General features: G+C 35.8%; 2 protein-coding genes across 2 annotated transcripts; one reads left to right on the top strand and one right to left on the bottom strand.

The window, feature by feature from the left end:
• Positions 1 to 2,225: 2,225 nt before the first annotated feature.
• Positions 2,226 to 10,145, bottom strand: LOC119073447 (integrin alpha-PS3). The gene is made up of 15 exons (XM_037178940.1): positions 8,997 to 10,145; positions 6,562 to 6,799; positions 6,367 to 6,496; positions 5,568 to 6,305; positions 5,254 to 5,445; positions 5,017 to 5,193; positions 4,743 to 4,952; positions 4,479 to 4,611; positions 3,894 to 4,256; positions 3,750 to 3,819; positions 3,566 to 3,691; positions 3,323 to 3,503; positions 2,864 to 3,251; positions 2,663 to 2,804; positions 2,226 to 2,603 (listed from the first exon to the last, which is right to left on the bottom strand). Exons 1-15 carry the CDS (start codon positions 9,173 to 9,175, stop codon positions 2,502 to 2,504), a joined length of 3,369 nt encoding a protein of 1,122 aa, XP_037034835.1. The 5' UTR covers positions 9,176 to 10,145; the 3' UTR covers positions 2,226 to 2,501.
• A 1,735-nt stretch (positions 10,146 to 11,880) lies between these two features.
• Positions 11,881 to 12,616, top strand: LOC119073201. Its single transcript, XM_037178510.1, has 4 exons — positions 11,881 to 11,902; positions 12,121 to 12,222; positions 12,285 to 12,435; positions 12,480 to 12,616. Exons 1-4 carry the CDS (start codon positions 11,881 to 11,883, stop codon positions 12,586 to 12,588), a joined length of 384 nt encoding a protein of 127 aa, XP_037034405.1. The 3' UTR covers positions 12,589 to 12,616.
• Positions 12,617 to 13,788: the final 1,172 nt, after the last annotated feature.

Genomic DNA, 13,788 nt, shown 5'->3' with positions numbered 1-13,788 from the left:
TTTATTAAGAAAACAAAAGACAAATCTTAGAAATGAAAGTAGAATTTCTTTATTTCTTGCCGAAATCACCGAAAAATTTGAGTTCAAAGTTGAGTTTTGCCAATTTAGGTCAACTCTCCATCATTTACCTTATAAACATTGTATACGGACAGCCGAGTAACCAATACTCCTAGATGTCCACCCCGCATTGTGCCTGTTCCGATATTGCATGTCATCGCCGAAATTCATCTATCTGTTACGAACTTGTCCAACTTTCATGTTTGAAAATCTTCTGGAAGAAGTTGATGAACTTTTTCGACAAACATTGGAAAATATTTGCAACATTAAAATGACCCCGAAAGTTTGGAGACAAACAACGTTACCTTATTCGTTGGCTGGAATTGGCATAAGAAAACTTGAAGATTTGGCGATTCCCGCATATCTTTCTTCAATTTTTCAATCAAAAAATTTATCAAATGTTTTATTAGGTCAACTGAATTTGGACATCGTTGACACCGAAATCAAAAAATTGATCGATGATCTGCCGTCCAGCCTGGTACCAGACACAGAAGCAAAACGTGAAAACCAAACAAATTGGGATTACCCGAATATGAAATTAATTTTCGAAACATTGTTGAGCAATGCTGACCAAACAGATAGAGCACGCTTACTTGCATCATCCAAAAACGAATCGTCAAAGTGGTTGCAAGTGATACCGTCGTCTGAGTTGGGCCTACTTTTGAACAACAGTACAGCTCGAATTGCGATTGCCATACGTTTGGGAGGGAAAGTATGCGAAAAACACACTTGCCGATGTGGAAAAACTGTCGAAGAAAACGGCCACCACGGTTTATCATGCATTAGGAGCGCTGGCAGAATTCCGAGACATGTAGGATTCAATAAAATAACCTTGAATGCCTTATCTAAAATCGATTTCCCGAGCATGCTAGAACCGCCTGGAATAAGCAGATCGGACGGAAAGCGCGTTGACGGTGTAACCATCACTCCATGGGAACGAGGAAAATCTTTGGTTTGGGATGCTACAGTTAGCGACAACGTTGCTCCATCATACCTGGCCCAATCAGCGAAAATCGCTGGCTCGGTCGCAGATCAATCAGAACGTCATAAACATAATCACTACATGGCATTGAAACGTGACTACATATTCACTCCTATCGCTTTCGAAACGTTCGGGCCAATGGGAGAGGACACTAAGAAATTCATAAATAAAATCGGAAAACTGTTGCAACAAAAAACTGGAGAAAAGCGCTCGACAAATTTCTTGATACAACAATATTCAATAGAAATTCAGAGAGGAAACTGTGCATCAATTTTGAAAACGTTTGAAAATGACGATGCTAATGCCGTTTCAAACATATTTGATTTGTTATAAATCTAAAAACTAATTAGAATAATTTCTTTATAAAAAAAATTTTTTAATAAAAAAACGTATTTGTTGTCAAAAGCGTGCGAAAATTTTAACGCAGGAAAATCAAGGATGAATTTTTTAAATTTCTTGTTTTATCGTTGAGCGATGTGTTGCACAACCGAGTTTCAATTTGAAATTAATTTGCAATAATTGAATTGAATGTGTAATGTATCAGTCAATTATTCTGATTTTATCGATGTAAATTCATTTGGTGTAATTAAGGGTGGCCCAAGAAATACGGCAACATTGCCATAACCCAGGTCGTCCTGTGATGCTAGGTTTTAATTGTTGCTGCTGATTCACGACTTATGACATACGTTACCCAAATCTAAGGACGTTGCTGTTTATTTACGACTTGAATTTTGAGATCAGCGGAACGAAACAGCGTCTTTAGGTACTTTATCGTGAATCGGACTATGACAAAAAAGACCTGGCTGTTACTAGTGTTGTCCATTATACGTTTTTTAGATGATAACGCGAGAGAATGGGAAGTGATTCTCTTAAAGAGCGTATCATGACTGTACTGACTTACTCGTTAAAGGTCCGAGAATATTACCAACACCCTTAGATTTGTTTAACGTTAGTCATAAGTCGTAAATCAACAGCAACGATGATAGAATTTCGATATATATAATGAAAATGGCTGCTGGACATCGCTTATTTTTGTCGTTTCTGCCGATAACAGATGATTATTGTGTAAGGTTTCACCTCCTTCTTGCTGAAACGTGAAGTGATTGATTAGCTGTGTGAGGCAGGCTAACGAAAATTCAATCTTTTTTATCGATCTTGTAGTTTTCGTCAATTAAAAATATTTTTCTTTATTGTTTAGCAAAAACATTCAGCAATTTATTCAACACAAACATTACATCAGTCTCACTTGACTTAAGATCTCTAGAGATACAAAAAAACATAAATTATTCAAAATATCACACGGCATAATAAGTTCGTAATTACATTGTAACAGCGACAGTTAATAAATATATTGAAAATGGCTACAAATAAATTGAATACAGGACGAAACTCATAACACTAATCACGATGTCGCGATCAATTTCATATCTTGGAAAAGTCTTCGTTTTATTTAACAACAATCTTAATTGGCTTCGTCAGCATCAGAAGTTTGTTCAGCCAGTGCATAACTTTGTCGTACAAGCTTCTTTAGTTCTTCTTTCTTTTCTCGTCGGAAAAAGCCAAACTGAAATCAAAAGCCATTGTGAAATTGAGAAGAAAATTTGCTTGCCAATCAACACTAACCTTATAGAGGGCATACGTGATTAATATAAGAGTCAAAATGCCTCCAATGACTGATACAACGTACACCCAGATTGGTGTTTCAAATGTCTGATACTTTGAGATGATGGTATACGCATGGGACTGTACCACATGCATTGTTTTTCTGCAAAGGAAGAAATTGAGTCAATTGACTTTTTAATTGTCTGACGCATCAATATTTACCCTTCTTCATCGTCACTTCGTAGCAGTTCAATCGAAGGACGAATGACAAAGATGTCCCGATTGTCGGTAACAATTTTATCGATTTTGTGCAGATCTACGCTGAAGTTAAGTTGAATCACAATCGGTGTGTTTCCGACTTGGAAATTATTCACCGAAAATTTGGCTTGTACACATAGACTGGCTTCGGAATCGTAACAGTCGAAGATGATCGTTCTGTTTGGCGGAAGACTGGTCAAAATAATATCGTCGTGATTCGAAACGCTTCGACGGTTAATATCGTGACCATCTAAAATCGATCGGGTGTATCGACTGTAGTATCGAGGGGATTTTTCGTACTTCGGAGCGTTTCGTCTACGGCGCGTGTGGTCCATTGACAGTAGTGCTTCGTCTGAGTGAATAGAGAGATCATAATTAGTTCTGTACTCATTATTAAGCCGTTGTAAATGACGAACGACATACCTGCAATAACGCCACCAGTCAGATCAATTTCCGATCCAATTTTCGATGGGTCGTAATCCATTCCATTCATATTTTCTGCGATATACGGCACTGACTGGGAAGAAGTTTCAATCGGATTTTGGAATAAAATTGTGTTGTTTTGCGACCACTCGATCTCGAACTGTTGATTGTTGTACTGACTCTGTGGAATGGAATTTTTAGTCAACAAAATGTTAAGCAAATGGTATCACCGCGGCCATCTACCTTCACTGTGATATTAGAGAACGAAATGACATCAGTTCGAAGCAAGGTGTAACTGTTTTGATATGATATTGGAATTGATAGGACTACGTCGATGTGCTTCAGATATGTCGGACCATTGTTTCTTATCTAAAAGTAAATGCGATTGTACACAACATGTCAGCCACAACGAAAGGTCTAACTTTACCTCGAAAGTGTGAGAAATATTTTCCAGCTTCAATCCGTCTTGCAGACTAAGAACTGGTTTGTTTGCCTTCCTACAAAATCATATCGGACGAAAGAACAGCAATGAAAATCTATCTCGGATTTGGTATTCCGACAAAAATCTTACCCCGAAATTTCAACATCACTGAATTCACCAAGTGGAATTAGACTGTCAGCATTATTATCCGACTCATTGCTCTCATCGCCTGTACTAAACGCATTCGCTTTTACAAGCAGCTGCGTTCCTTCAAGTTTGGTCGTATCCAGCGAGATTTTCAAGAATCCCAAATCGCCTTTGTACAATGGAGAACCGTTATTGATGTCGCATAGAAGCTGCTTGTTGTCCAGTTTGCAACTCGAGGGAATTTTCATGAAGGTAACGAAGTCGAAAATGGTTATGTTTATTTGAGCGAGGTACGCAGTTTCGCCGAAATTTTCAATTTTGTACTCCAGCGTTATTCCTTTCGTGCTGCCTAAGATGTATGGCACACTAATAGGAAACAAAAAAATCAAAGGTAATGGAGTTTGTATTACAACAATCAAACAAGGACGATCCATAGATCCTCTAGGCTTTGCGGGATAGGATATTTAGGGAATGTGGCACAAAGGTATGTATGGAGAAATGTTTAAAAAGTGACGATAAAGGAAGTGGACATTTTGACCTTTGCGGAAGTCTGAGGATTTGTGGATGCCGCTGAAGTTAAATACTTACGGTCCCAAAACTGTGCTCGACAATTTCAAATCAGCAACGCATTTAGCGTTTAGACAACCAGTGCTGAACACAATTTTATTGCGTGCCACTTTTGAGTCGAATGGACTCACAGCCACACAGTTCGAACAAAATACTAAAAAAAGAAGATTTAAATTTAGCATCTTTTGCACAGTGATTTTAGCTGTAGTAGTTGATAGCCTAACTAAGTAATAACCTTTCCCACATTCATTCACGCTGAAAAAGACTCAATAACAATGAACTTACCATCACTGTCCGGCACTGTGTCTAAAATACTGTGATGCATTTCTATGTCAATAGGCTTAAATATATCGGCAATCGAAAATTTAACCGATGCGTCATACTCTTGACACTGCTCTGCAGATCTTGCCGTTGTATTGAATTCAAGCAGATTTGTTTTATCGGCAAAATTTGCTCTACCGAATTGTGGATCAATTTTTATGATTATGTTCATTCCTGAAAAGACAGTCAGCTCTTAATATTGACATCCATTTGATCGAATTTAGTCGTTAAAGCTTACTGGTTGCGTCTAGCAATTGGTATTTTGATTCGAGTGACCAGCACACTTTGAAATTAAATTTTTTATCCGTCGTTTTCAGTTCTTTGCTGAGGGGATGTACATTTGCGATAACCTTAACAACTGGATAGCTTCTGTACACATACACTGCTTCAGCGTTCGGTGCTCCAATGGCTAAGTCTGTTAGGAAAACGTCATGTTTCAAATCCTAATCTGTTTGTAGTTACCGGCTTTTCTCACCTAAATAATTATTCTGATCGATGTCGGAGCCTTTCGACAGCCCATGGCCAAACATATGAGGAGAGAATGGTGCAACGTTCGCATTATACGGTGCTGAAAGCCTTTGACTAGGTTTTGTGATTAAACCATTAGGTCCGCCGAGATATATGTAAACTGCTCCATTGTCTTCATACGGAGCACCAACCGCGATATCTGTAAATTTTGTAAATTGCCATTTATATCCGAACATTATATTGTTCCACTGCATAATCAAGCAGCTAAAGTCGGATGAGTGACGAAAGCTTAAGCGACCCTAGTTTTTCATACCAACTCACCTTTATAACCGTCTTGATTTATGTCACCTAATCTAGAAATGCTGCTGCCGAATCTTCCTCCACTTTCATAGTCCGATAGTAATACACTTTGTAAAACAAAGTTTGAGCTCCACTTTCCTGGAGTGGACTCACCCAAATTTTGATAGATGTAAACGGCTCCATTTTCATAACTGTTTTCTTTGGTGTAGAACGGCGCACAAACCGCCAAATCATAAAAACCATCACCGTTAAAGTCATCGGCTGCCAGAGCATATCCAAAGTATTCACCCATTTGAAATGAGTTAAAAGTGTGGTAGATTTTGATGGTCTTTTCTGTTGTGAAGTGATCAACAATATCGAAGATGTACACTTCGCCTTGCTGGAAATTAGCCTGTGGAGCGCTAGCTACGTACAATATTTTCTGCGTATCTGCACCTTCAAAATATCCCGATGCTAAAGCATAGCCAAAGTATGAATCGTCGCCTTGATTCCAATGAGCCGGATTTGGCACATCTATATCAAAATCGAGCACATCTCTCTTTCGAATTGGGGATTTTTGCATGTTATCTCGTCGACTTAGACCGCCTAGATCGTCTAAGATTCTTGATTTATAACGAATTACTGTCCCTTTCCATGTGAAAACGCCAGGAGCACCAATGAGGATCTCTTCGTCGTTTTCCGTAATATGAACACTAATGCCCTGTTCTCCGTACATGTAGTAGTAATACCTCTGACTATCGATGGCGCGGTGTTGCTTATCTGTTTATAAACGGGTCTCGTGAGCGTAATGCAAATAATTAAAATCTGTTTGTTGCCCTACCTCTGACTCTGAGTGGAGCGATTTTTTGTAAGTTGGCAGGAGCTGATTCAGCAGTGTTTGGTGTCAGGTAGCATAAACCATGCATTAGGTAATTGTTTGTTAAATCTGCTATCATTCGTGGAGCACATACCTGCGACACAGTTCGATTAGAATAGGATATTGTAACATAACCGCTCAGGTAAGTATTTTACTCACAACAAATCGTTCATCGTCTAACATATTTCCATCCATGGATGCACCCAACCACTGATGGTCCTTCTTCTCGCTATTGAATGTGTAGATATTATTTTCGTTGTTGATATTTCCTAGATTGTCGAAAACGTATGGTTCACAGGATGCCGATTGGAATGAGCATTTGTAAATAGCACCCGTTTCATTCACTTTTCGCTGTCTTTCTAGCGTAGACTGTGCTCGTGGAGCGCCAACCATCACACTGGAAAATCGATTGAATTTAATATCATTTCATTTTTGGGTACCCTAAGCTTTAAAAGAAGTTGCGCCTGGAATTCTTATTCTTTTTCCTCAAGGTCATTAGCAACGAATAAAAATATTAAGCAGACAAGCAGAGTGAGATAACGTTAAAGTAGATAACGCAAATTTCTAAGCATTTTTTTCGGTGTTTTCGGTCTCTGAAAAAATGTAATTTCTTCATGCAAGTTACAATATTTATCGCTGAAGGTTTTCGTTTTTATAATTAGGCGCCAGAGAATGCAGTCAAGATACGAGAAGAATGTTAAAAGCGCCAATAAACGGTAAATTTCGAATCACCTTCGTTACAATAACAAATTCAAAAAGCATTTTCGTATAGTCGGATCCACTCTTCCCATTCATTATTCATTCAAATTTATATCAGCTGTCGATTTAAAGAACGACTACATCCTTTCCGATAATACAGAAGTGGTCAATGTACCAGCATTATGATACGAGAAAGTTAGTTATCGTTAGACGTATATTTCAGCAAGAACAGAATCGAATGATTTACACACATTTTCTGTGTGCAGGCTCGAGTTTAGGAACTAACTGCTAGACAATGGGTTTTTATCGTTAAAACACGACCAAATAAAGATTTAAAAAAAAACTTTATTCTGTTTTGCATGTAACATCCGGTCATAGACCGATTAATTGTAACGATAATGAAAAATATGGTTAGTGACATTCAATTTTTTAAACTCTTGCGTGATGATTGTATAATATTCTAAATATAGAAGACGAACCGACTGTTTTTAAGCATTCGTGACAACTTATACATACATACAGAAGGAATGTCGCGTCGTCACTTAATTTCCGAACCATTACAGACCTAAAGGTAAATGGGATCAACTCTGGGTAATTATCTCTTTTTAAAAATGTTTGTGTTCACTCTAAAAAGTAATTAACAAAGTAATTACATCGCGGAGAAGCTATCTACCTTTTGGTATATACAATATTTTCAAATTCAATCGAACAAGTACACAAAACAAACACATTTCTTAAAATAACAAACATGATACGAGCGTTATCTTCACTAACATTCGATACTAACGATACCCATATGTTTCAACTATATAGCCCATAGATGTATAGCTGGCCCGGTATTTGTAACAGTAGTAAATATAAATAAAATTGAAAGTTTTTGGGTTTCTTTTGGATTAACAAAAAAAAAATCGATTGCTGGCGTACGGAAGTGATGCATTTTTGTTTCGTTTAAATAAAATTAAAAAAACCTTCAACATTCAATATGTCACACACCGCATAACAATTTATGCATGAAGTGACTCATATGTTTTACACACAACACCAGATAGGTATTTTTCTCTTTCGATTCATAATACTTTTCATCAGAAAATCAGAATGGCATTTCTTTGAAATTGTCTTCAAACGATCGTGTTTTCGTTGTTGTTAAAATCTGAGACAGACATACTGCCGTACAAGATTTTGTTCTCATTTTATTCAGTCGGACATTTGTGAACTAGAGACATCCTGAGGCTATGTTAGTGGTTCAGGAGTTGTAAAAAAAGATAGAAGGATAGAAGGCATATAAGTTATGATAAAAATTTGATACCCAATACAGTGGACCCAACACTTAAAAAATTGATGGTACAGGGAGAGAAAAGTGAAATTCGACATGATTGATTGTTGTGATTATTAAGTGATTCCACACAAAATTTGTTTAACAAATGAAAGTCTAGATTTTAAATTTTAGTATTTCAATCTTATTGCAAACACGTGTCTAACAAAAACTTAGATTTCTATTTGCTCAACGAAATAATAGTGGAATCAATTACAGACCACAACAGACCCCCAAAATCTGAAAACTTGTGGAATTTCACTTTTCTCTCCCCACCCAGCAGAAATATTTTTAAAATTAGTGGAGTCAAATGACCCCACCCACCAGAAATATTTAAAAAAATTAATGGAGTTAGTGAAGAGGGTCGACGCTTTTCTGTTTTCAGTGATACAGTAAGGCAATCAAGTCAGCTCAGAGCTAAGTTAGTCTTCTAATATTTACCTTTTACCTTAGATTAGTTCAAATTTACGATATGGGTTCTACGACAATTTCAGATAAGATAATAAGACTAACTGAATTTACTTATCAAAAGCGCAAAACTGCTGAGATTTAGCTTCTACATACTTGATGATATGCGACTTACCCGCTTGTTCTTAAATTAATAGAGTATCCGAAATAGGAGCTCTGTGTCTTTGGCATAAACGTTTTCAGATCCGGTTCTTGGAACACATAGTTTGGTTTTGGCGATATATTGAATCCACGCACGCAATTACATAGAATCATGTAAATTGCAATAAGCAAAATAGTCCTTTGGTTATCCATTGTCAAACGATGTGAATTTAATTGTTATTTCCTTTCGTTTAATTATAGCACATACAGTCTCACACCATGCAATTCATTAATAAGTTAAATCTTAACAAGCTCTTATCACTCTGGGTACTCTGGGTACTCTGTATGCACAATGCGCGAATGCACGAGAATTCAATTTTCTTAAATTTATTTTAATTTGTATCAATTAGACGTTATATGCTCCTTTTTATTTTCTAGACGAACTTTTGTTTTTTTAAATAATCAAATGCACAATATAATATGCGTACGAACGACGATACATACAACTGTTGACTGACTATAGTAACACTGCAGACTTTTTGGTAATTCATTCAACAGCGAATATACGTTTCGTTCCTATATTGCCTATATATGTATACGAGATGATCAAAACCGCTATAAACTGCATATACACACTTTTTTCAACCATCAAATTACTAATAAAAATTCCACGAATATTGTCTCAAAATCGGTGAATAATGGACTTGTTCTTTTATGTAACGTATAAAATTGTATGTTATGACTCATCCACGTAAATGTTCAACAATTTTTTCGAAAACAAATAATGTTAACATGTTGTTGTTTTAAGTTATCAATAAAAGTTGTTTAGCCGCATGATTTAAATTCACTTTTCTTAAATCGCCGTTGATATTCAATCAATATACACTTTATAGAACTGATGTCATTCATTAATGTTTGAGTTTTATTATATTTTTTTCTTGTTCATTCAAAATCACGATAGCAAACAATTTCAAGTACGTATACATTGGATTTTACCTTCTTAGCGAATTTTTTTGTATAATAAATTATTATTTGTAATGTTGTCGTATCGGAATTTATTTTTTTAGTTAACTGAACACACAGCACATTGTTTATATGGTTCATATATGAGTATAATTAACAACCCAACGAATTTCTTTCACTCGTGCTCGATAGCGAGTTATAAACTCGACTGACTAAGATTTCTTGTAAAAAGCTGCGCTACCGTCTTTATACATTTCTTTAAAGTATATATATAAATTATGTTGGGTTTACAGTCCGAATTGAAGCTTACTATACAGTGGTCCGAAAGTGAATAACCGCAACTATGTTTACATTTTGATAAAAACCTTATTTTTGGTTGAATTTTCGACTAAATTTTGTACCTAAGCTAAGTTAAAAAAAAGTGCACTTTCACTGTTTTCTGACGGCAGCAACGGTAAATCGAAATTTTCGAAATGGTTGAGGTTTATTATGTCGTTGACTTTAGTGCAATACCTGCTCAGCAGGTACAGGTGCGCCGATATAATTAAATACGAATTTAATCTTGATCTCACCGGAAGTATGACAATTGTTTAAACCATAATATTAAATCGAACGAAATATCACTTTCCTAGAATGGGCGAATAAATATTTGTCTGGAATTTTATTAGCACTTCGTTTGACTATTTCAAGTACCTGGACACTGAACATGTAAAGCGTACACAGAAAACTCAATAAAACTGCAATCTTTGTCGTTATAGTACATAATGAGTTACAATAATTTTAGTTTCTTTAGTGCTTTTGATTATTAGCTTGAAAATAATGTTGTGATGTTTTGAAGGAAGAGAAGAAATTCAACCGTATGTCACGGCTAACAGGTGAATAGCAACTGGTGGCAAAAAGTACTTTTTGTAACTAGTGACGAAAACTAGCTGCGGTTAGCTGTTATCGTGTATATTTGGACACCATTTTGTAATAACCAAGTTTCTACCATTTAAAAATTGTCTTTAAACATTTTTATTGCAATAGGTAATTAATATATTTTTCTAACAAAAAAAAAGAAATCCCAACAAAGTCACTTCTATATAGTACCGGTCCATGTCTTTGTAAAGGCATAAAAATAGTGCAAATATAGTAGAATAGTGTGCTTTGGACCAGTGATTAATATAGACATGTAGATTCTAAAAACGATTACTAGCCCTTTAGAAACCCACCCTTAACCCCTCCACCCCTATTCAAAGTTTTCAGTGTAGAGACAACTTGAATGAATTATAGTGAACTGATTTCTTTACCTATCGTAGTGATATATCGCTCAAATGAAAGAGGAAGGTTCAAGCTTTTTTTCGCGATCCTAGAATTTTCCTAAATTTTCCGATTTTCCACACATTTTCCAATTTTTCTTCAGGGTAGTTATGAATTTGCAAGTTAAATTAGATATCTTCAAAAGTTTGTTTTGAAAATGAATTTTTTTTAGGATAATTGTTTTGTATTTAATTTGCCACTACTACGAAGAAACCTCTTTTGGATTTTTCCAAACGAAGCGGCCAGGTGCCATTTTTGTGTTAAATATGAGCTATTTTTAAAGAGATTTTTTTGACAAAAAATCTTTTGGTCGTTTTTTAAGCAGATTACTTGTTAAAACTACTATAAATGCCTGAAAAATAGTAAAATAGTTGGTTTTCCAATTTAGGGACAGGGTTATGGTAGCTCATTTGTGTTTGTTATGCCAATTTGTTACCCCTTATAAACTTTGACCAAAACTGTAACTCTCGCACTCAGTTCTAACAGAAAAAATTAACATCATCATAAAACTGCCGATCTCGGCTTTACGAAGAGACCAAACACTCCTCCATGTTGAAATGAAAATATTATCACCGTTGCGCAATTGTAACGTTAAAAAGCACTTCGCATATGTCAGAGTCACGGATGTTTGCAAAGTTTATACAATCAACCTTAATATGGTGAATCTGTACATGATGTGTCTGAAATATTCTTTTATTAATTGTAAATTTAATTTTTAGAAAAGATCGCTTTTTTACTGGCAAAAGAAAAAAATGAAAATATTATCAACTTTAAACGCATTAAGTGCTATGAGACACTTCTGCTCGCTAAAATTAATTGCTTGAAACTCAAAAAAAAAAAATTTGGAAACAGAACCCACCATGCAAGACATTTTGAAATGATTGGACAATGAGTAGTAGGCTCTTATAACATTGACGTCCATTCCTTATCCATTCCTCCGGGAAATGGAGGATCATCTAGACCAGCCTCGACGTCGGGAAATGGTACTTCTGACAGCGGTAAATGACTAGCATATAATAAAACTTATTTTCATTTCAAGCAAATATTTGTTTTTAATTAGGTGGATTTAAGCCAGTTGATTTGGTTGATTTGATCCCTGTTGTTGGAACAATTAAAGTGGGTGCTGATGCACTTGGAGCTTTCTGTAATGGTAACGTTGGTACGGCAAAAACTGCTTTGTGTGGTATATATGCAGTTGGAGATGTTTGCATGTAATATATTATTCTACAAAACATTTGAAACACAAAATCTGTAGGACTGGCGGTTTAGGAAAAGTAGCTGTAAAGGGTGGATCACTTGTCGTTTCAAAGACTGCAGGATATTTATCTCTTGGATTTCTCGGACGAAATTTGGGAAAAAATTAAAGAAATTTATTAGTGTTTTCCATGGTTCAGAATATTATTTTCTGAAAAATAGTTTCAATAGTTTTCGCACTTTATCATTCGGAGCTTCTTATCAATTCAAATTCGCTCTAACTATGTCAGTGGTAACTCCTAGTTACGCATAAGATGGTAAGATGCTCATTTCACCCTTTTTTTGCGTTCGACTTAAATTTTACGTATTGTAAATTGATAAATCGCTAAAGAAAACAAACAGAGCCATTGCTCTTCGCTTTCACATTTATGTTCACGTTAAGTGAAATTAAACTGAGACAAAGACGCTGTTTCGGCCTCCGAATATGGTGGCGGTCCCAACACAGCACAAAACTACTCAGCGTCAATTGCTTCCACCACACTCGTTCACAAGACAACACTGCTCTATGCTAAATAATATTCATCTTAATTTCGGCCAAGGAAACTTCATCAATGCAAAATGCCGCGCCACGGCAGAGTAAAATAAACCAGGTAGGAACGGTTCATTTTCGAAACGTCAAATAAGGGACCTAATACACTGGATGAAAATGAACTAAAATGAACACTGACATAAATTGAAAAATTTTATTCGCAAAAAATACAGGGCTACTAGATTGTTCAGGTCTCTTGTCAAACGTCCACTCCTGCCTGGTTAACTTTACTCTGCCGTGGCCGCGCTAAATCGAATAGTGCACTAAAGAAATCGAATCCAGAGGGGACCAGCGAGGTGAACTTTTAATGAAATGCTGGTATTGCAGACTCTCTGAAAAATTGAGCTTTAAATGGAATATAAGTGAATTTACATATTTCGTTTATGAATGTTGTTTTATTCTTTAAAAAATTTGTGCCAAAGAATTTATTGCCCTTTGTTGCAAAAATTGTTACGAAATAGATATGTGCACTTATCATTATCAGTAAACTTTTTAATAATAAAAGAAAAGCAGTGCCGCCTTTAACTTTATGCAATTAAGTGAGCGTGTACAATGTCGTATGAGATACGGCCTCGCCTCGGATTTGCAACCTGATCTAATGCGATACTATACATTCATATACGATTTTTGTTTCATAACTAACTATTTACTTAACATACCTGAACCTAATGCATATTGAAAATTCTTTCGTTTTAAGGCCTTAATTTTCGATTACACTTCGGTTCATCGCGAATGCTAAAATTAATTATACGACAAAAAATTCTAATATTTGCATGCATTT

Source organism: Bradysia coprophila, unplaced genomic scaffold (assembly GCF_014529535.1).
Source record: "Bradysia coprophila strain Holo2 unplaced genomic scaffold, BU_Bcop_v1 contig_138, whole genome shotgun sequence".
NCBI classification, from domain to species: domain Eukaryota; kingdom Metazoa; phylum Arthropoda; class Insecta; order Diptera; family Sciaridae; genus Bradysia; species Bradysia coprophila.
This window is presented reverse-complemented; position numbering and strand designations above follow the sequence as displayed.